General features: G+C 34.6%; 2 protein-coding genes across 4 annotated transcripts in view; one reads left to right on the plus strand and one right to left on the minus strand.

Annotated features, from left to right (window-relative positions):
• The window catches only part of LOC118265968 (ATP-dependent RNA helicase vasa), a 239972-nt gene that overhangs the window by 124911 nt on the left and 90665 nt on the right, over positions 1-24396 (plus strand). The gene's annotated exons all lie outside the window — the stretch shown is intronic.
• The window catches only part of LOC118266367 (G-protein coupled receptor dmsr-1), a 70152-nt gene that overhangs the window by 19695 nt on the left and 26061 nt on the right, over positions 1-24396 (minus strand). For all 3 annotated transcript variants that reach the window (XM_035579788.2, XM_035579786.2, XM_035579787.2), the window contains exon 2: positions 20107-20489. In XM_035579788.2, the coding sequence (XP_035435681.1) occupies positions 20107-20397 (291 nt within the window). In that variant the 5' untranslated portion in view covers positions 20398-20489. The remainder of the gene's footprint in view (positions 1-20106; positions 20490-24396) is intronic.

Consider the following 24396-nt stretch of genomic DNA (forward strand, 5'->3'; position numbering starts at 1 on the left):
CAGGAAACACAGACTCCGGCAAGGAGTTCCACTCCCTAGCAGTTCGCACAAGGAAGCTTGAAGCGAAGCGCTTCGTGCGAGTTGGTGGGATATCTACCATGAAGCGGTGACGCCTCGCCGATTGTCTTGTGGTTCGATGATGAAAAGGACTAGGGGAATCAAGTTGTGCAATTCCCCCGCACACTCTCCGAAATGTATCCGGTAAAAAACGGAAAGGCTTGCGACCTTGCGCCTGTGTTCAAGGCTTTGAAGCCGGGCCTCCACAAGCGCATCATCGTTGATGAGCTTCTTGGCACGCCTTTCAATGTGTTCGAGCGCATCTAGCTGGCATTTAGCCGAGCCGTCCCAAAGGTGAGAACAGTACTCCATACATGACCGAACCTGCGCTTGGTACAGGCTCAGCAGTTGTTTCGGTGTGAAGTACCGTCTCACCTTCGAGAGGATACCCAACTTCCTACCAGCCAGATGCGCCTTTGACTCTATATAAGAGCCGAAGTTTAGCGTTGGCGATAGAGTTACGCCAAGAAGCTCTAGATGATCCGATATTGGAACGGATACATTTCGGAAAGTAGGAGCCAGCGGAAATTGACTCCGTTTGGCAGAGAATAGACACGCCTGGGTTTTGGTAGCGTTGAACTTGACCAAGTTGGCGTCACCCCAATCGGAGACCGCCTTCAAGGACGAGTTCAACCGTTCGACCATGGATTCTCTTAGAGACTGGATCTGTGTTCCGCTAGTCCGTGCATCGGACACATACCTTTCAACAACTGTGCTGTCATCTGCATACCCAAAGATACCGGGCTTAAGCAGGTCGTTGATGTGCAGCAAAAAGAGCGTTGCTGAAAGTACTGACCCCTGAGGGACTCCGGCGTTGATACCAAATTGGTCAGACGAGCAGCCATCGATGACTACTCGAATTGACCGATCCCTCAGGAAGTCTGCAATCCATCTGCACAGATCAGCGGGAAGTCCATATGCAGGAAGCTTGCCGATAAGGCTGTCGTGCCAAACCCTGTCAAAGGCCTTCGATATATCGAGAGAGACCGCTATTGCCTCCCCGTGCTTCTCGATGGCCTCGCTCCAAATGTGAGTGGCATACGCAAGAAGGTCCCCAGTGGATCGGTTGCGGCGAAACCCATACTGCCGATCGCTGAGGAGGTCGTTACCTTCAAGGTATGCCAGGAGCCTGTTGTTGAGTACACGTTCCATACTCTTACAGAGTATGGACGTGACCGAGATTGGTCGGTAGCTGGGATATAGTTGACATTTTTAAACAAAACGACTAATTAAAACTGATCAAATATTTGTTGTATTTTTTTTTATCGTATAGGCTGGTAAACGATCGATGGATCACTTGATTTAAAGCAATCGGCGCTGGCAAACACCCGAAACACCATAGGCGTTACAAGAGCATTGCCGGGTTTTTTGGGACATAGGAACTTGAGAATTGGTGATTCGGTGATTGGAGAGATTTGGAAGACAGGTAATAATTAAAAGGGCCTCCGGTAACCTCACTCACACGACGAAATACAACGCAAGCGTTGTTTCACGTCGGTTTTCCTCATATTATTATTATATACACTTAACTATGTTAGTGTGGGGAGGTCTCTCCTTCTCGGGTTTTCGCGTCTCGCGACCCGCAGGAAAAACGGTAAATAAATAGTAATAATGTGTTTTATTTTTTTATTATTTTTTTAATTACACTTAACTATATGTAACATGTTACAATTATCATTACATGAATCACTACGACTTAACTGACAATTTCGATATATACCTACTTATACATACATAATCTTCACTCCACACTGGCATATAACCTTGTAACTGAATTACGTATTAAATTCTCTGGACGAGCTTCCACACAAAGCGTTATACAACACTGCACATACATGTACACATTGTAGGTGGCGCTGTAAGCGTAATACGAGCAAGACCATTGTACGTTGAAATTAGCTCTTTTGAATGTTAAATTAAAGTAGGAATTTTCCATTAAGATTAAGTTAAGAGATGCTTGCTGATCCGTTTTATGGAGGGCGGACATCTTTTTAAGTGTTCTCGTCTTGTCTCATAAAACTCTTGTCTCTTAGCTAAAAAAAACAATTTTAACAAAAAAAAACCGACTTCAAAAAATAAATATTCCAAAACAAATTAATATGCACTAAAAAGTAAAAGAAATAATTGCGTATTTTTCAACAACTTAATAGATCAACTAACTTTACTAACTCATCACACACATTATAATGTAAGTAGGTACAATTATTGTTATTTTTGGAGTCGGTGTCAGCCTAGGAAACGCCAACAACTAGCACGGCACGGGCACGGCACGGGCGCACAGTGATTCATCTAGAACATGCTAGCTAGACAAAAGTCACTTCCGAATTTCCAAGAACTAACTGTTAAAATACGTAGCCAATATCCCCACTATCCCAGATCTAACAATTGTTTTGCACACATTTCAATCATTGATGAGTTAATAAGGGCTGTTATACGAATAAAGTGTAAGTAAAGCGTCAACTAGTTGCAATTTCGCTTCTAACGAGAAACATCATATCCTAGTGAATTTTAAACTTGTGAAAAAAAATTGTTATGGATTTTGTAGCTGAAGGTATGTACTTTTTATTTTGATACTTAAAGTACCTATAGTTTTTCTCTGCTATTTACAAAACGTGCAATGTTGCAAAATTTTGATATTTTTTCGTCGTTTTTAAAGTTTGATGGACCAGAAACTATCTCTCCCCTTTTTCCCCCAGGTTGATATTTTTATATATCATAGCTATATCTATTAACTTTTGATTTTTAGTAGTCATAAAATTCACAAAAAATTACAACTATGTTTTTTATTGGATTTTCTAGACATCGAAGGAACAATTTCAAACATTGAGTTTTTGGAAGAATGGCGTAAAAACCCAAAATAATATCGTACCAGTGCATTATATCAATATATAAGGAACAGACACGGCCCATAAGGTATCAGCGATGATTCTATGAAAGAGTTAAGGAACCATATCAGCGAAAATTCTTCAGAATTTGCTGAAAAATGGAAAAGTTCTGGAGGCAATCATGAACGATTCTTGTTCAACCATTCTACTTATTTGGCAGAAGATTTCAAATGTAAAGTGACTGCCCACTACTCCAAACCCTCAACATCCACTCCGGGTTGTCCTACTAAAACCTTTGATAGCTTGAAGTTAAAAAATGAAACCTTTCAGATGAAAATGACAAAGCAAATGTGAAACAGCGTTCAGCTCCAATCCAACATAGGTGTAAGTCGGAAATGGGTTTAATAGTCGATAAACCAAAGCCTGGATTCGCGAATACTAATGATGGAAATACTTCTAGTCGTTTTCTTGTGTATCCTGAACTAGCTTCAGATATTTTTTAGGTTTAAATGTTTTTCTAATGTTTAAGTTTTAGAATTAATTATAATTATAATGGGATATTATTAAATATTATATATAGACATATTACGTATAGATATAAGTAAATATGAGTAGTTCTAGTCTGAATGTTAGTTCTGTCTATACTATTGAAGATTCTTCTTCAGAAGAATATAGTGCTGTAGAATAAGAAAAAGGACTGTAAAATGTACTATAAAATGTGAAATGTACTTTAATTATTATTTACTAATTATAATTTTAAGAATGTAAGTACTTTAAGGCAATTTGATACAACTTAGGTACCTAATGAGATGCCGTTGTGCAATTAGTAGCTATGATATTAGTAATTGAACCATAATATATGTTGTTACCCGTTTTATATTATTGAATATATATTTACGTCTCCTAATTAAACACTTTATTTGATAATCTTTGTTTTCTTAAAAATCGTACCCCTACCCCCTACCCCTAGTTACCTACCTATCGCCTTTTATTTGGGTATTTTGCATGAATTACGCAATAAAACGTCACATCAAAGCCATATAAGACGAAAAACATCAATAAATAATTTTGTCCAGCTAGCATGTTCAGGATGAATCACTGTGGGGCGGAGTGGTGGTTGAGTACCTACTTACAACTGGTGTAAAACTGTAATGTTTTGTTGTGATAATAGGTAAATAACAAACCTATCTTAGTTGGCTGACACCGACTCCAAAAATAACAATAATTGTACCTACTTACATTATAATGTGTGTGATGAGTTAGTAAAGTTAGTTGATCTATTAAGTTGTTGAAAAATACGCAATTATTTCTTTTACTTTTTAGTGCATATTAATTTGTTTTGGAATATTTATTTTTTGAAGTCGGTTTTTTTTTGTTAAAATTGTTTTTTATTTCTTGATTTTTAGTGAATAACTTATTTGAGTATGGGTCGACCTATTAAACGCGCTGCTCATATGAGACACCACCGTCTAAATGAATAATATTAATATCTATCCATATTGACGCATAATTACATTATTTTCAAATGTATATTAACCTGATACCCTTACCTACTTATGATCTGCTGAGCCGACAGCTAACAGTTCATAAGCTACATACATAGTCAGTTGTAAAACACATAAACAGATTAGATACCCACATAGGTATACAGTCATGTAACTCAGACAGCACATCAAGCTACCCATCATTCTATACACGATATGCTACTATCTGTCCTGAATTTTATGGTTACTGAGAAAGATAAGCTAGTATGCATCACTTCAACGTAAACGCAGAGCTCATTCTGCTCATTTTTAAGGAGTTCCCTGGATTATCTTCCACATTTATGGTCAGACTTTAAAAACAATTATATGGAACCACACTGCCATCGTACTCTTTCAAACACAAAAATAATTTCTCAAATCGGACTATAACTGCCAGAGATATGCATTTGTCAAACACAAACAGATTAGGTACCTACATACACATGTAAATCAGACAGCACATCAAGCTACCCCTCATTCTATACCAGATATGCTATTATCTGTCCTGAATTTTATGTTTACTGAGAAAGATAAGCTAGTATGCATCACTTCAACGTAAACGCAGAGCTCCTTCTGTTCATTTTTGAGGAGTTCCCTGGATTATCTTCCACATTTATGGTCAGACTTTAAAAAAAATTACATGGGACCACACTGACATCGTACTCTTTCAAATACAAAAAGAATTTCTCAAATCGGTCTATAACTGCCGGAGATATCGATTAACATACATAAAAAAAAAAAAAAATACGGTCGAATTGAGAACCTCCTCCTTTTTTTGAAGTCGGTTAAAAAAACATAAAACAATAGGGTAGATGACTAATTTATATTTTAATAGATGTCTATAATTTTTTTCATTACCTTACTGGCGGACTAAATTGACTTCTAATTTTCATACTCCATCACCAACCATATTGGAGTTGTAGTTGATAACAAGGTTCAAGACAGTCTTTCAAGTAATGCAGGCCCAACAGTTTGCTATTCAATCATATGTCGCACAGCTGCACAGTTATCACAATGGCTGGACAACTGGTTGTTACGTTACGTCGCCGCGTCTGCACACGCTGCTCACGATGAAGAGTCCCCCTGTGACTCGAAACTAGAGCTTTTCTCTATTAATGGACGTGAGTAAAACGCGACAACTAGTTGCCTGTGTCACGTGTCGCGAGTTGTCCCGGTTGCTAACAACAAAAAAATGTCTGGGTATGATATGTTGGTAAATGCACTCATGACACAAAAGAAAATTCAAGTGTGGGACAATGTTTTTAAAGAGAAATAAGAGCTATCTAGATATAAACCGTGTTCATACATAATTATTATTGTTTCGTTAGAAATATTAAAATATTTCCTATATAAAAAAGTAACAAGTACCTAAAAACAGGTTCAAAAGCACTACTCGACAATAAATAACCATGAAACACAATCCACGGAACATAATAAAGGTAAATAAAGGTTTCGTCGGTTTTCACGTCAGCTACAAGTGTCCTTAACAAGGGGAGTGATAACAATTGATAACAATTCCTTTTCAGCTGTTGTAACGGGACAGGAACAGCCGACAAATGGACGGACAAAGAAAACTGTAGTAGATATGTATGTATGTAGGTACATGTTTCTGATGATCTGATTTTTTTTGTCTATTTGGTAAACTACTCGTACAATGTTTTCTTAAAATATTGTAAATTACATGAATTATTATTATGCTTTATCTATATGAATATTCACAGAAAGAACCAATAAAAGTTTTTCGAGAAGGGTAGGAACGAACCACGGTTTTTTTGAGGGGGGGAAAATCATTCAATGTCTTCTCCCACCTTGTGTGAGGCGAGAGGGAGTGTCAGACTCTTACTGACTAAAAACCACCCCGTTCCTTCTCCTGCTTTGAGCCTGAGCCGGAGCTGCGGTAACCTGTTACGTTGTCCGCGAATATTTTTCACCAACATATTTTTCACCAATTTATGCGCCAGAAAATCTTTCCTGGAACCTGGGACTTAGTAGGTACTATGCAAATGAATCGGTCAATTGATTTTAATGCAATCAAGACAATTAGGTAGGTTAGGTATCAAAATATGAATTCAGATACACACAAACTGCAAATTAAGTTTTGGTAAAGGTTTCAAATTTCCTGACTTCAAGGAAAAGCCAATTAAGAGTGGAGGTGGAAATCCACAGCACGAGTAATATCCAGTTGATAAATTTGATCGTGGCTCACAATCTCAATTAGACCAGACAACTACGCAGAATATATTATAGATATATATAGATTTGTGTGCGAGCAGATACAAGTACTCGATCATTATTCGATGGGACGGTTATCCAATACGACCACAGAGAGGTTAGTTAATCCACAATGGTACACAAATAGATACATATATTATGCTATTTTCAATCCCTACAGGGTTAACCAGATACAAACAAAGCATGAATATGACATAATAATATGCTCTATTGCCTGTTTCCAAACCATATACCCGAAAAGCAGAAATAGGAACGGGGTGGTTTTTAGTCAGGAAGAGTTTCACTAACATCCACGTCTCTCTCGCCCTAGGCAGTAGAAGCCATTGGATAATTTCCCCCCTTAAAAAAAGAAAAACAAGCACCACTCCAGCCCGCATGTACTGATGAAAGTTTTCGAAAATTGATTTACCCAATATTGCCTAACCCAACCCTATAGCTTTAGCAAGACCTCAAGCTTAGTAGACCACTCAACCAAAGAAAACAATAGTCTAAAGGAAGTATATGTCTATGTAAGGCTATGAATATAAAAAAGGCAAAAGTTTAACGGTACTAACTCAAACTTTTCGAACCCAAGAGTACTTACTCACAGATGGAGGACAAGTACCCCTAATTAAATCATAAGTTGGCAAAATCAATATTGATTCACAGTTTCCACATAGAAATAACTCGCGTCTTGTTCGAAGAAACAAAGTAATGGGCTTTGTAACTTTACGAATTTTAGAACAATTAATTTATTCGGGAACGTGTATTGGCAACAGCACATCAACCTATACTAACTCTCCATTTCCTACAACAGACTTTTTACTCTATCACTTTTTAATAAAGTCGAAAATCGAATTGATTGTTGCGGATAGCTTGACATACGTAAGAGCACTTTGCAAAGTCGAGTGTGAGGCTCGTTGAAAATTCAAACAGTATGGTATGGTATGGTATATATTTTGTATGCAGTCAACGGTAACTTAAAACCTTTGATGAATTGAACACCTCATTCATCAAAGACGTGAAGGATTACGTCAAAGTGGGGACGTTTTATGGGAGCCTTCAGATTTTCCATTAACATTTTTGATGGTAGTATTTTACATAGCGGTATGTATGTAGGTATATTTTTATCGATGGTTTTGTGTACTTGAAGTCATCCATCATTCAATAAAACGTTAATTGATTTTTAATTACAAATAACGATATGTCGACAGGAATAGAAATTAAATATACAAGTGTAGGTATAAACAAGAATTTGTAGTTACTCTATTTTAAAAAAAATATCACAGTTCCATTCATAGATTTGACGATCTACGAAGTTATTTTCGATTATTTTTTTAGCTTTTTTCTAGAAATAAGTTTGCTATTTAACGTCAAAATCTGATCACGTCATAACGCACTATTTCATACAAAATTCATAGAAAATATCGTATTTTGACGTTTCGAAAAAAGTATTAATTTGACTAGTAGGAAACTGGCCTATTGTACAAGCTCAAACATTTTTCTCCATGCTCTTTACCTAAGTACAAATACAAGTATAAATCTTCAACTATAAAATATAAACGTATATTTTCTAAACAATACCTATTTCAAATTAAAAGATGGATACTTCAGCACATTTAAACAAAGAAACTCTTGAATTTGATTATAACTTCCAACGTTAACACATACTTAATCTGATATCTTTCAAGCACTTAAATACTAAAACCCATTAAACAAAAGTTCTAAATAATGTATCGAAATTAAGATTAAAACATCTAGGATAAAGATCTCTTTGAAAATATCATTAAAGACTAAGAGAATCCAAATCACAGCTGTTTCTATAAAAATGAAACATTTGAATTATTAATTTGAAACTATTAAACATTGGTATTTTCTAAACTGTTAAGAAACACTTGAATACTTAGAATAGTTAGTTTTCATTTAACACAATAATTTTACTTAATGTTTTAGAAACATCAATGTTTATAAATTTAAATTATCTATTTGAGCGAAATACTTAGCATGCTTTTAATTATTGCGTTGTTTAAAAAAATACATACTTAAGTTTTGTTTGTGCTTAACACTTTTAGCCGTTTCCATCAATCACTCGGCTAAATTATCATTAATTAAGAATTACTTAGCGTTTTAGCACCTAAACTAACCACCTTACCTTTAGGTATTCTATTGTTTGGTAAAATCAAAATATAGTTAAGTGTCAACTATAACTTAAACGTTCCTTGAATTTCCCAAAGAGGACTTTCTCACAACATATCCTAGAATACAGATTTTTTTATTTCATTCACATTTAACGTAAACCTATAAAGTCCTCAGTCATTTCTGGAAGTCTAGAAATAAACTCAGTTAATAAGTTCTTCTGAAACACAAAACTCATTTAAACTTAACGAAACAGAATACCTACACTACATACAACCACATACATAAAAACAAGCTGACATCTCTACGTATATGCTTCAGGGAATATAAGAAGCACGTTTTTATCTATCTTTCAAGCTTAGTTAACACACACGACATAAAATCTGTGTACCTTTTCAAAGTGAAAATCTAAATCAACGTGTCAGTTTTGTTAGTACATCAAGCCGCTCAAAAGAATAACACCCTTAGTACAAGTTATAACCTGATGGGTATAACCTGGGTGTCTTCAAAGCCCGAGTGAATAGGTTGCTCATGGCAGACGTGCTCCATCGTAGGCCGCATCATCACTTACCATCAAGCGAGATAGCGGCCAAACGTCGGCCTATTTAACATAAAAACAAGTTTGCTTTACGTTTAAAGAGATCGAAACGAGAGTGAATTCGACGCTCTGATTGGTTGGTTCATTCGCGCCGGCCTATCAGAGCGCCGAACGCGCTCTCGTTTCGTTTTCGTACAATGTAAAGCAAACTCGTACTAAGGGAAAAGCCTGTCATGCCAACCTTTCAGAGCTGTGAATTAAGATTTCCCTTTTATACATATACTCTCGTGACACTAAGGTATTGGATTACTTTATCCTTAGGAAAAGCATTGTGAATATTTTCTTAGAGAGTGAAGAGGTCTTTGTTAAAAATACATGTTAAGGTTTTTCGAGTCTATTTCTTCCACAAGATACGTAGTGGAAACAAGACGATTATCTTCAATTTAATGCTTTCTATTCTAATCTATTACTTTCCATTGTAGTATTTTACACCATTGTCTACAAATGTCTTATTTGTACAAGAAGATTATGTTGGATAACCACTCATGAAAAATACTATACTGTCATAATCAATAGGTTTATGAATACTCTTACACATAGTTGCACAGCTTAACTATTACATCTTCGTAGCATAGCTATGTACATAGCACATCTCTGGTGGAAAAACACTATAAACCTGCAATAAAATCACTACGATTGCGAAACTCGGAAACATATTCCGACAAAACAGTATGTAGACACTACCATAAATCCCAAAAGAGTTCCAACAAAAGTGCTGAGCTAAGAACGAACTACAAAAAAGTTCTCATAACAAAAAGTCCGTCTAGACAATGTCAATAATATTTAAGATTTCTGCAGCTGCAACCAACCCCGTCTTGAACGTTCGTAAAATGTAAACGTTCCTTTGTAGAAATGAGCTGACTAAAACTGTCGTTTCGAAATAAAAGACCTCAATTTAACTGAGACAAAAGATCATGAAGCGAGACGATGTAAAGGAAAAGAATACATTTTATTATAATTTTTGTGTAAAGACAAGATGTCATAAATGTGTATTACCTAATGTGAATGAATTTTGTACACATCTTCCTATTATACTCAAATTGCCATTATGTGCCAAAATAAAACCAGAATCGGGAGGCAATCTTACCAAACAAGCAGAAGTAGGAGGACCATTATCCGAAGCTGCGGACTACCTAGCGGAATTACCGGGGCTCCGGCTCAAAGCAGGAGAAGGAACGGGGTGGTTTTTAGTCAGTAAGAGTCTGACACTCTCTGTCGCCTCGCCCAAGGTGGAAGAAGTCATTGGATGATTTTGCCCCCTCAAAAAAAAGGATAACCATTGTCGTTACGACCTACTTGAGGTAAGGAAGTTAAACACCAGTGAATTTCCAAACTCTAGTCTCTTAATGTGTAGTTTTGTTTCAAAACACTATTTGCCCAAACCAGTCATCGAATTTCTAATGTCCAAGAATAAGTCACGTCCTAAATAAATACTCAAGAACAATAAAATTCTACAAACACCAAAATTGTTCTATTCTATTTATGAACTAAATTCTTGATTTTATATCACCACTGCTTGACATTACTTAAATATCATTGAAGAAATTATTCTGGTACCTAACAATTAAATTAAAGGGTCTTAAGGAAATTCCAGGAATAATTCCATTAAGTCATTGGGTGCCAATTGAATACTAAAAATAGTAGAATCTGTTTTCGGAGGCGTAAATTCAGGTCAAGTGGCTTATCTGTTGATTAGCCATTCTTGTAGCCAAAATTAGATTTTTTCTTGACTGATCGCTTTGCTTTTTGATGGTTTTCCTACAGAAGTGTTGTATGCTACGTTGTTGTAGAAGCGTTTGTCACATTCACATTCATTGGTACACATAGCTTAGCACTGGTGGAAACAGGTTGTGGCATTCACAAACTATCATTCTCAGTAGCTCTGGAACTTTTACACTTTTTTAACTCAGAATTCACTTTTTGTATAGAATTTATAATAGAATTCATCTATTGATCTGTTCATGATGAATTTATTAAAACCGCTCATACTACATATTATTATATTATCCTGCAAACTGTGTTCCGATTTTAAATGAAGTTTTGCTTTACCATTATGTCTCCGACTCGAAACAGGTTCTCGAAACTCGAAACAGGTGGTTAAAAACCACTACTAGAACTGGCTAAAGTCAGTAAGAGTCTGGCTCTTGCCTCACCCAAGGTGGAAGAATAAATTCTATATGTCCCACTCTGAGAAAAAATAAAATACATCTACTACTACTATAGTCTATTAGTATTGTAACATAAATTCAGTGTATTCTAAAAACATGGCTGTAGTAATAGGCTTAAAACGTTTTAAATCAATTTAAATGCTTTCATAAAACCACTCAAATAAAAACAAATTTTAATATTTCAATGTGAATTTTATTTGGCTTCTTAATCATTGCTGAGCTAATTCAAACTGTGTTCATATTTTATTTAAGTCTATAATCCAATAAGCGATTATTACTTGAAATAGTAGCTGTGAATTCAAAGTTATAAAGGGCGTGATGGCGTATAATGTTTTAAAGGTTTTGATATAATTGTTTTTACGAGCGAAACGGCTGACTTTAATAAAGATTAAAAGGTATAAATCTCAATTAACACTGTAACATAACGAAGGACTTAAATATATTGACAATATTATAATTATACGCGTTTTATTGCCAAAATGTCAAATATGGAACCAACTTTATAATTGGGTTATAATTCCTATATTTTATGACGTTCGCCTATATCAAAGCAACGTCACGCCTTTTACCCTCGAAGGGGTAGGCAGAGGTGCTTATTACGACACGTAATGCCGCTATACAATGTACACCCACTTTTAACCATTTGTATTATAAGTCCCATGTAATACGAAGTGAACCTATTGGTAAGCCTATATTAAATACCGTAAATAACCCCTGAGGAACATAATATACTCAGGTAAAACCAAGTACAAGCCAAGATATTTACAGTTTAACAGGATCTGTGAAGAAAATACGTCTCCATCTAAAAACGTTACGCCTTTTGTGCCCGAAAGTAAGGCAGAGATGCACATTACGTCATGCCGCTATACAATGTACACCCACTTTTCACCATTTGTGTTATAAGCCCTATCATAATTGTTCATATTACAGCCAATTTCTTTATAAATCCAGGCACGTAGTAGACAGATCACCTCGGTATTCAAAACTACACCCACTAAATAAGACGTAGGTATTTAATCCCACGCTACCGTGGAAGAAACGACTGACTTCGACGTAAACAAATATCCAGCGCAAATAAACAACTACATTACGTAAGCAAGATGCAAGCTATTTTTTGCGAAGGAGAAAATAAAATTAATGAAATAACGTACATTTTCCGATGACGAATTTTCGCTATTACTCGTAGAAATTTCGCTTTGAAATAGGGGATTTGGTGACTAATTGAGTTTTAGGATCTTGTCATTAATTGAACGAGGGTTCGGTTTTTTTAGGATTATCAGAAAAACTTGGATTAATTGTTATTGACATTAATTTTGGATATAAATCCCACACAAATTGCGTACTTAGGTACCTACTATCGAATATAATCTTTCTTCTAATTACTACTTCAATTTCTTTAAACGGTTTTCAAAAAGATGGACATTAAATACATCTTTAAACAGAAACGAAAGAACACATTTTCTTACAACATATAGTGATCTATATATTACTCTCATGCTAAAACTATTGAACAATACCCTTCTTAGTATGAGTTTGCTTAATAGAAACGATAGCGCGGTCGGCGCTCTGATTGGCAGGTTCGAATAAACCAACCAATCAGAGCGCCGAGATTACTTATAACGTAAAACAAACTCATACTAAGGGTCCAGATCAGGATGTAATTTGGACAAATAGACTTCAATACTGTTTTTTTCTTTATATACTCATATCCTCAACTCCTGTACACATTCACGAACGACAAGTTATTCAAAACCTAACGAACACTACTTAAGGTACAAAATACCAAATCTATTTATGAAAAGTAACAAGGTGTAAATAAATTATCACTTCAGGTAGATACTGTCCTAAAATCGTGAGGGAAACAACCTTGATAGGTTACTGTTTGAATGAACAATACTCGAACAACTAATAGATTCCGACATGAGGTCAATGAACTGTCCTATCAATATTGTAAACATGCTCAGCTCAACAACTCAAAATTATGCTTGCCGTGTTAATAATACGTGTCAATACAAAAAAAAATGGTATGTGGTCAAAAAATTTGCATAAAAATATGTAGTTTTGAAATGTGATCTGGCTCTGTGAGTGTATCAGGATTGTGCGTGTATTTTCCAGATTTGCCTACATTTATTACAGTTATTTGGTACCTTCAGTGTACCTTTTCGAATCTCTCTTGAAAATCTGCGTGCCTTCACCAGTACAATGATATATTAAAAATTAGATACTTATTACCATTTTAACAAACATTAGGAAATAAACAAAATGGCGATATAATCAGTGGATGGAAGAAAGCATAATATATGCAAATGTATGTCGGTATTATTTACGAGTTACACAGAAGGTACCAAATAACTGTATAAATATAGGCAAATATGGAAAATACACCCGCTATCCTGACACACACAATCCTAAAATGTTTTAAGCATTTGGCAACAGAGTCTACTTTACCTACTTATTAGAAACAATATACCCACTACTTATTAGAAATTATTTTATTACGCAGCTATAACTTTTTTTAATGGTAGATTAAGTGGTGTTTAATGTTTAATTTAATTATATTAACAACTTCTCAACAATAGCTCACAACTTTGTTTTATACTAAAATACAAAAACCTGGACTCTACTGTAGTTAAAATTTTGTAATCTTATTATCTAGTTGTCCTTGTAAAAACGTGCTGGGACTAACACCTCTAAAGTAGCAAATTAACTCTCCGTGTAGTCTTTGCAAATTTTATTAAAAGTATAAGTTTTTAGTCCGTTGTTAGTCTACCACGAAAGAGTTATAAACTCTAATACTGCCGCGTCCTCCTCACCACGGTTAATTTTTTTACTTGGATAAATAATTAAATTACGTTAGTTTTTAATATACATAACCTCATCTCCCATGAAGGTAGGCAGAGACAATGGAACGCTAATTGCTACGAATCTTATATACCACTTTCGCTTTATCAACATGCTTTTCATGCATGCTCGTCAGTTAAGGGTACTTTTAATTTGGTCTTTCTTTTATATATCACCAATCTGGTCGCTATAGGTCCGTCTAAGGCGCCCTCCGATAACCATATAAAAACAAAAACCGGCCTAGTGCGAGTCGGACTCGACCATTACAGGGTTCCGTAAAAGCAAGTAGATGACATATTATTCAACTCTAAATAAAATGGTTTTAAGGCTGTAGTACAATTTACATTGTTGTTTTTATTACACAAAGTTTAAGTTAAATTTAACAATTAAATAATTATTTTGATGCATCGACGTTTGAAATTTAACTATAAAAGGTATATTCAGAAAAATGTACAGTAAACCAAACTGGTAAGTAATTTAACCACTTTGATAGTTTTATTACCTGGCTTACCTACTGTAATAAAAGGACCAGTGTAGTATCAACGACCAACTTCCGATTAAAATTGCACTCGCCCCGTTTTTAGACATGCAGTTTTATTTCAATTTTACTATTAAATCCCAAGGCATTATTGAAGTTTTAAGAAAAAATATTCATTTAAATATTTTATAAACTTAGAGTGCTGACAGTACTTTTAACTAACCAACAATCGGGGGCGAGTTGGAGTATCCAATAATTTAAGGGGCGAGTTGATGCACTTAGACAATCAGGGGCGAGATCCAAGGGGCGAGCTGAGCCTACACCCCCTTAAATTATTGGATACTCCAACTCGCCCCCGATTGTTGGTTAGTTAAAAGTACTGTCAGCACTCTAAGTTTATAAAATATTTAAATGAATATTTTTTCTTAAAACTTCAATAATGCCTTGGGATTTAATAGTGAAAATTGAAATAAAACTGCATGTTAATAAAAACGGGGCGAGTGGAACATTTTAATCGGAAGGGGCAAGATCCAGGGGTCGAGCTGATACTACACCCATAAAAGGTCCCTTTTGCTACAGTAGGTAAGCCAGGTAATAAAACTATCACAAGTGGTTAAATTACTTACCAGTTTTGTTTACTGTACATTTTTCTGAATATACCTTTTTTAGTTAAATTTCAAAGGGAATGCCGCAAGGGGCGAGTCGATGCATCAAAATAATTATTTAATTGTTAAATTTTTCACTCGCCCCGTAAGGGTTTTCGTAAGGGGCGAACCACAACTCCAAATTAATGTGGAACATTTTAATCGGAAGGGGCAAGATCCAGGGGGCGAGCTGATACTACACCTTAAGGGGCGAGTTGATGCACTTAGACAATCAGGGGCGAGATCCAAGGGGCGAGCTGAGCCTACACCGTTTTACATAGTGTTTGTATGAACGACAAAGTTATATTTGCGGTTTTTGAAAATGTTTTATTTCTTAAAAACTAATAATGATATCTCGTTCAAACCAATTTTCGTTGTTAGTTTCTATTGAAATCTACAGCATATTCCTCTTTGGAGGCGTCTAACTTTCAAACGATTGATTTTGACGAAAAATGGTTTTAAGAACCTTAATGTCTTTTTTAAAGACCTATCCATAGACACCCATCACGGATATGTTAGCTGAAAAAAAAAAAAATTTTTAATCAGTTCCATGTATGGAGTGCCCCCCTTTAATTTTTAAATTTAATAATTTTTATTCAAAATTCGAATAGCGGTTATCGAAATACATCAACCTACAGAGTTTCAACTATGTAGGCCCAACAGTTTCGGAAATAAATGGCTGTGACATACGGACGGACGGACAGACAGACATGACGAATCTATAAGGGTTCCGTTTTTTGCCATTTGGCTACGGAACCCTAATAACTAGGATATGAACATTCATATTTATTTTCAACTTTAAATAAAATTAAGGCTGGTACGATTTTTGACAATTTAAAACTAAGTTAAAGAAAATCTACGTTATTACACGTGTGGAAAATTTTGTCAAATAACAATATTGTTTCATTTCGTTTGAAGTTATACCGAAATAAATAGCACAGAAACCGAGCAACTTATATTGCACTGTCCACTAGAACAGACACAACAAACTTTGTTTCAGATTTAAAACATATCTTTGTTAGAACTTGACGTGATCTCAAATTCAACACAAGTAGATACAGATTTTAGTAAGTGTTCGCCATGTTTTATTAAGTAACACAAACATCAAGCATGCAATGAGCTAAAATGTACTGAATCACTTAGTAATTTGTATGAAATTTTTCATTAAACAAATATCATTATTGCCCATACTATCGTCGTTTAACATTAAACAGTGTAAGTATTCTGAAATGAGGGCACGAACATGTGGATATGTAAAAGCGTTCTCATTTGCACTTTTTAATTAAAAGCCTCAGCAATCAGAGTGTTAATTATTACAAACTATGTCGATCTCGCGGTTTCATTGTATGATAAAAATAAATGTTAGATAGTACTCTGTGTCTATGCACTTAAAAGTCTATTATTGTATCTATGGAACTGTCATTAACGTCAACTGTCAAATATGGCGGGAAATTAACAAAATGGCGGTGTAATCATTCGATGGAAGAAAGTTTGGTTTATGGTAAACTTGTACCAATATACAAACTCACGACTTTGTCCCAAGGGATGAGCAGAATTACATATTTCAAATGCAGAAATGTTACGTACACATACTTTACGGTTATGTTATCATTTTGCGAATATCCAACAAATGGGTAAAACTGTAAGAGATGGATTGCTCCCAAATAAATATTGAAAATGTTTGGCAATGATCAAAGTACGTACGCCAGAGTAAATATTTAGGGTGAACGTTCGCAGTAAATGTGAATACTTTACGTGTGGACATCTTGTTTTACTGTTATTAATATTTCCAGGAATAATATTTTTATTTGTATATTTTTTTTAATAAATAAATACTCTGTTACGTCGTCGCATTTATTATTTTATTTATCTTTTTAATATTAAAAATTGGAACTACCAGAACTTCTTTCTTTAAATAAACTAGACATGGAAATAAATGCGTTATTATTTAAAATCCTTAATACAAAGTATTTATATTTAGAACCTATCAACTAAAATTGGTTGATGTGAAAGAAAGCACTTAGGTATTAGTGTCAGATGTAAAAAACCACGTATACGTGTTTATTAAAGTGAACAGGGTTGTCACAAGCCATTTATCACGCGTTTCATCTCTACGTGCGACACCTTAATGTAATATTACATCTGATTTATACTCCAAATGCTAGTTAAAAATTGAGTTGGTAAAAATATATAAACGTAAGTAAGCTATTTATGTGTCTTATGATGTAAAACTGTTATTTACTTATTCTGCCCGCGGCTTTACTTGCGTTCCCATGGGATAAAAAGTAGCCTATGTGTTATTTCAGACCATAATCTACCCTTGTTCCAAATGTCTTGCCGATGTCTTAAACCATATTGATGTGATTGCGCAACAAACATGCACATAAACACATAAACTTTCGGATTTATAATATTAGTAAAATATTAATACAAAAGTAAGATTGAAATAAGAATAAATTTAAGCAAAATACCAGTATCTACTCAAAAATAAATTTATCTCTATTATATCTTGAAATCAGTCTACCATGTACACATGTTTCAACAAAAAAAGAGTATTTTCAAAAACATTTTGTTTGAATAAAAGAACAAAGCAAAGTAAAGAACGCTTCATTTAGGATTTAAAAATAAATAACAAGATCACAATCTTTAAAGTAAACTGTTCTTTTTTCGAATTTACTGGAAGAAGCACTTTAACGTTCATTGCACATCATTTTTCACTCTTTGAACGTATTTATTTTCTTTAAAACATATTTTTGAAAATAGCAAAAGTTTTGTTTTAGCTGTATACGTAGAACTAAAAAAAAATAACCAAGAAGACCATTAAATTTTTTAAAAGTAATAGATATTGTTGAATTATTATAAAAATAAAATAACATTGTATAGCCTATTAACTTCATTTTTCAAATTGGCAACAAAAAGGACATTCTTTTTTTAAATTTGTATATTATTCTTGAAGGAAAATTCGAAATCTAAACACTAATATTATTTAGCTTTAAATATCGAGAAAATAGACTCTCTATTTATAAAGACGAAAATAAAATAAAAATAAACTTTGATCATAGAGCCATTTTCAACATTATACAGCAAATATAACAGAAATAACAGTAACAACTATTTTATTTCTTCGAGAAAAATTCTTCTATATTTTTATATTTTGTGGTAAAACATTATTTCTAAGGAACAAACGCTAAGAATTCGTAGGTATAAAGGAAAATAGGAAAAATGTACCTAAGTGACGTAAGCACTTTACGAGTAATCAGATTAGACCATTACCTGTGTTGGGAACGGTTGAGGAAAAGTGGGAAATGACTGACGACCTGTACTAGATACAGGATAGGTACATAAAATGACGTAATTTTAAATTACCATACATATACGAAATATTACTAGCTTCTATTTTTTACATTTGATGGGTCGACGTTTGGCCGCTATCTCACCTGATGGTAAGTGATGATGCGGCCTACGATGGAGCACGTCAGCTTCTGCCAGCGGGTGGTGAGTAATTCGGGTAATTTCATTATTTTGAGGTATGTTTTTTTGCATAGAGATTTTTTTAAGATACGTAGATACCTACCGAGTAGTAGTTATTATACCTACGGGACAAGAAAATAGAAAAAAGGAAATTCATCACTGAAAAGACATTCACATTTTTACAAAATCGTTGTTAAGTTTAGAATGGTTCTACTCTGGTTGACTGCTTTTTATAACTTGAGGTTTTATTCATCTGAGTTTTGATTGCATTCAGAAAATATTTAGCGATTTAAAGTTAACAGCGATACCTAGTAATCTTAACAAAACCTTGTTAAGAGTGCTTTTCCACCAAATATTTGCCATGTAACTATGCTACGAAGATATAATAGCTAAACTGTGAAACTATGTGACCGTTTCCACTGATACTAAGCGATGTAGCTGTGCGAGGAAGATGCGCAAATTGAGTAGGAACGCCATCCATAGCACGTATCTTTCTACATAAAATAAAAACATATCTTAGCTGAGTCCATTTCCACCAGTGCTAAGTTATGTATACCAATGAAAATGATTGGTGGAAGCCAAACGCATCCACAGCAACGTAATATAGCACATCTCTGGTGAAAAAACGCCCTAAAACCATGTCAATTTCAATAAATTGATTCATCCTGTTTTTGGCACACGCTATAAATAACAGAGAAAAGCTTTTTATACTCGTACGGCCACCATTTATATTCGTATAGGTGTCCTAATATCATTTTTAATATTCAGATGTCATAGGAGCGAGCAATCTATATGAATTGCTGGTACCGAAGCTGTGCTATACGTACCTATCAACATAGTTACGTATGTACCTACAATATCTAGAGGTTAGGCATTAAGTACCATAAGTATATTGTCCTACTTCTCATATTTGGCTGGCTTCTTTGAGTAAAATGCTACTGCTATTAGTCAAAAGAAGACCCCGGAACTGCCTAGCGTGTTACCGGGGTTCTGCCTCGATAAGAAGGAGGAGGAACAGTTGGTTTTTAGTCAGTAAGAGTCTGACACTCCTCTTGCCTCGCCCAAGGCGGGAGAAGGTATTGGATGATTTAAAAAAATCTGGCAGTCGACACACACACTTAAATTTTTTAAAAAACTAATAGATAAGTACTTACCAGTAAACTAACATATCCGTGGATGCTGTTGTATGCCATAATGATATCCCTGAAGTCACCTTCGCAGTAGCCACAAGTGTCCGGTTTCAAGGTCAAATTGAGTTTGCTCTTAGCGTCCTTCATCATCCTCACTAAGAGGGACTCCATCTCACTCCCGCTGGCTCCTCGACTCGCCTGCTCCCGCAGCACAGACACGATCTGTGTCTCATTAATACTGTTATCCGAAGCATTGCCAGATGCAGCCAAAATCTCTTGGAATATCTCCAAAAGTGTATGTGATTTGTTAGCCATCTTCACAGAATGTTTCAATAATTTTCACTTTAAACTCAATACCGCAAAGTCATTGTTCATAGTTATATATTTTTTGTCTCCTTCCCTGAAATCTGAAACAAGATAAATCTTCGTGTTAGAGAGTCCTTCCTTTTTTACTCCAGTTTTTATTAAAGTTGGTATTTTTTTCTCGAACAATGTCATATTTTATCGTAACAACTGCCCAAGGGGCTGGCACTACAGGGCCGCGGGCTGGGTTACAGAGCGGGTGATTCCCACTCATTGTACGTTCGTATGTAGATATAAATGTACCAATCATGCAAAAGAGGGCCGTTTTGCTATCTGCAATCATGTTAATTGCGTAATTGTGTTAATTGTCACATGTTTATGTATTAATGCAGTGTGTTGTAGATAGACTTTCTCGATTATTCATCACAATTAGTATTAAGTTAAAATATATTTGGGCATGGACTGAAAATCATCTCACTTTAATACAACAATGAAATGAAAAGGAGACACTTTTCATTATACAGTAAAGCAATTCCATTACGAAACTATTAAGAACAGCTAACCGAATCAAGACAGTAGTTACACAAAGTAAATATCAATATCAGTGACAGGACGAAACAAGATTAGCCTAACTCTAACTAGTCATTAGAACTTTAGAACTGTTAATTCAAAGTGATTCTAACTTGGTTATACTAAGGTCAAGGGACTTCGACACGAGAATTTCTATGGATAGACACCCCTAAGGGCCAATCTTTAATCCTTTTTAAGACTGGCAAAGTTTAGAGAAGTTTGCGAAGCTAATTAGGGGTCACTTGTGTTTTGGCTCTTTAGTAAATAACTTCTAATTAATGTCAATAAAGTGTTATGGAAATAAAGTTTTTTTGGTGACTAACGATAATTGCTTCGGTGACAAGTTTGGGTGTTCATGCTTTCGTTTTGATTTTGGGAAATTCATAAGTTTGTTTTACTTTAGTGACTACATTTTTTTTTCAAATTATATGAAGCACTGTTTTGCCTATATTTATTGCTGATTGTTTCGAAAAAAATATTTTATTTATTAAGCCCGAAACGCGACTTAGGACACAGATTCGCCCTAAACTTACAGAAGCAGATAAACTATACTTATAACTTGCAAAATTAAATACTTCAGTTTTTTTTATGGAGAATTATCCTGAGTGTCAATCTCTTACTGACTAAAAACCACCCCGTTTCTACTCCTGCTATTAACCGGAGGTCCGGTGACGAGTTAGGCAGTCTGCAGCTCTGGATCAGGCATCAGCGCTACTGGGCCCGTCTGTGGTGGTCTGATTGTACATCAGTAGAAGCTTTGAATAAATTTTTTATTTAACCAATTCAAACATTTACTAATCTACTTTTTTGATATTGCTGGACTCAATGAATTTTCATCTATTATAAATTTCTAAGCAATAAAACCTAATCTGGTATTTGTCTTCGCTAAATATTAATATCTGCACTGTATGAAGACGTATCTTAATGAAAACAACGGAAGCAAATATTAATTTTATGATTGCTTCCTACTTGGCTCTGTGCCAAAGGTTTGCGGCTTGGATAACGATCACAAAGTCAACACTTTTATTGATATACGAGTATATACGTTTTATACAACTGCAGTACTGCACTCTTGTTGTATACCATTTCTATATATTTATTTTAAAAAACTCTGCCTAACGCTCTGGCTAGATGTCTTTGAAACAAGTACAATATATTTTTCTTCATCGTTTTGATCCTTTATTTTCTTTTTAACCGACTTCCCAAAAAGGAAGAGGTTCTCAATTCGGCCGGTATGTTTTTAATGTGTTATAATTTGATATTACTATTATATTTTACCCGGTAAACGAGCAGACGGATCGCCTGATGGAGCTGATGGTAAGCAATAGCCGCCGCCCATTAATACCCGAAACACCAGATGCGTTGCCGGGCTTACATACTTTACAAATTATTAATAATCGAAATCACCTAAAGCTAATCACAGATATAGCATACTATAACATGTATTATTAGTAACACCTAATACAATTAAATTATAACGCCTACTTCAATTAGTTGAATTAGTATCAACAGAATATTAATATAACTTGCTTGCGCATATAGTGAGCTACTATGCATTACCGATGAGTTAATATCAATAATATAATTACTGCTTCATCATTTATGGTAATAGACGAATATGGTAATATAAAATTAGACTCGGCAAAGACAATGAATAGGAGGCTTCCTCCGGTTCTAGAATGCGAAGTTTCGTTTAATCTTCTGCAGTAGGTTTTATTGATTTACTAATAGAATTAATTAAAATAACGTTTTATTTTCATATCAAAACCTATTTATTTATCTTCATTTAATTCGTTCATTTTTGTTCGCAATAAATAGAATTGTAGTATGCAATCTGCGAAGTTTTTTCGTTCGTTCGTTGAATTAGAGTAGGCGCCCTAGTTTGCAACTAATCGCTACAGTTTCTGTACTGAATCAATTTTATTTTTAACCTTCAGCACTCGACACTGGCAGTATAGTCGACAACTTTATATTGGAGACTCAGTTGCCATCAAGAAGAAAAAAAGGAACCAAATAACTTAACCGATCTTACGCCATTTTGTCGATTCTTTTTGTTTTTTAAACGTTGCCATAACCAGGGTTTTCTCCTGTGTCGTGGGTGCGTTTACAAACATACACGTTCACATACACATAACACCCAAACCCGAAACAACAATTTGTGGATCACACAAACAATTGTACCGTGCGGGAATCGAAATCGCTACACGTTGCACGGCAGCCGTGTAGTTGGATTCATCTTGTGGTTGTGTCTGTCAATTAATTATTAAGTCTTTTTATCTAGCTTATATTCTCAGCACATATGAACAAGGAATTACATAATAGCTAACCTAATACGAATAAGTAGGTAAGATACTTCCAGTTTTATACTCTCAACCACGCTTCATATCAACCTCTTTTGGACCCTAAAAGTTACCATCTACAATTGAAATTCAACGGCTTCGCATTTACCTATCAATTCCCTTCACATATAAATGGCTTTCAGCAGGATTTCCCCAAGGAAATGTTCAGGGCTCTGTTATTGACACCTTACGGTGCTATTACCATACAATATTGCTCTGGACCGAAAAGCCAACTTTTGGGACGAATTTTTAAGAGTATTATTATTATAGAAAACCTGTGGGAAAAGGCTGAAAAGTTTCATATTTTATTGAGCGCTTCACAGATAATATGCAGCGTAAAAAATTACACATCAATTATGTTATTTGTCTCATGTTATAAAGTGTGAACCTATTTATTATAACCGGGCATAATTCCAGGCTTCATGCTTAGGTTTGCCAACCATACTGTCGAAATTCAGTTAAATATATATTCGGAATCAGTGAAAAAAAGATAATTTGCTGGTATTTTTAACCTTATTTCGACAAAAATGTTAGATGCGCCCTTTTTAGGTACCGTACCTACTCGAAATTGATAAGTTGCGCGAGAATCGCTACAGATATAATATGATAAAAATATACTGTTTTTATCTTCCCTGACTTAAAAATATACCAATTGTATGCTACTGTGAAATATAAAATAAAACCGAATATTAAAAATGTCAGCATCATAAACATCTCTTTTATGTTCCAAGGTCGCTTCAAGAGATAGACACTCTGACATGGAAATTATAATTCTAAGAAGACATTATGATAATAAAAACTTAATTATAATATCGATTTTTCAAACCCAATTTACATTGAGATCTGACATTTCCAGATAGACAATATATTACAAGATCATTCTAGGCTTCTAATTTCAATGTCTTCATAAATATTAAACTTAGGTTTTAAATAGTAGATATTATTCAGCTCAGACTTAGGTACATGAATTTTGTCTAAATCTTTTTGAAGGCCATCTTGATTAAAGAGTAATTTAAAATTATAAGGTTCATTTAAATATTATATAAACATTAATGTACTTAATTAATTAATTATGTTAAGAAAATTCTCGCAACTGTAATAA

The sequence above is a fragment of the Spodoptera frugiperda genome, chromosome 7 (assembly GCF_023101765.2).
Source record: "Spodoptera frugiperda isolate SF20-4 chromosome 7, AGI-APGP_CSIRO_Sfru_2.0, whole genome shotgun sequence".
NCBI lineage: Eukaryota > Metazoa > Arthropoda > Insecta > Lepidoptera > Noctuidae > Spodoptera > Spodoptera frugiperda.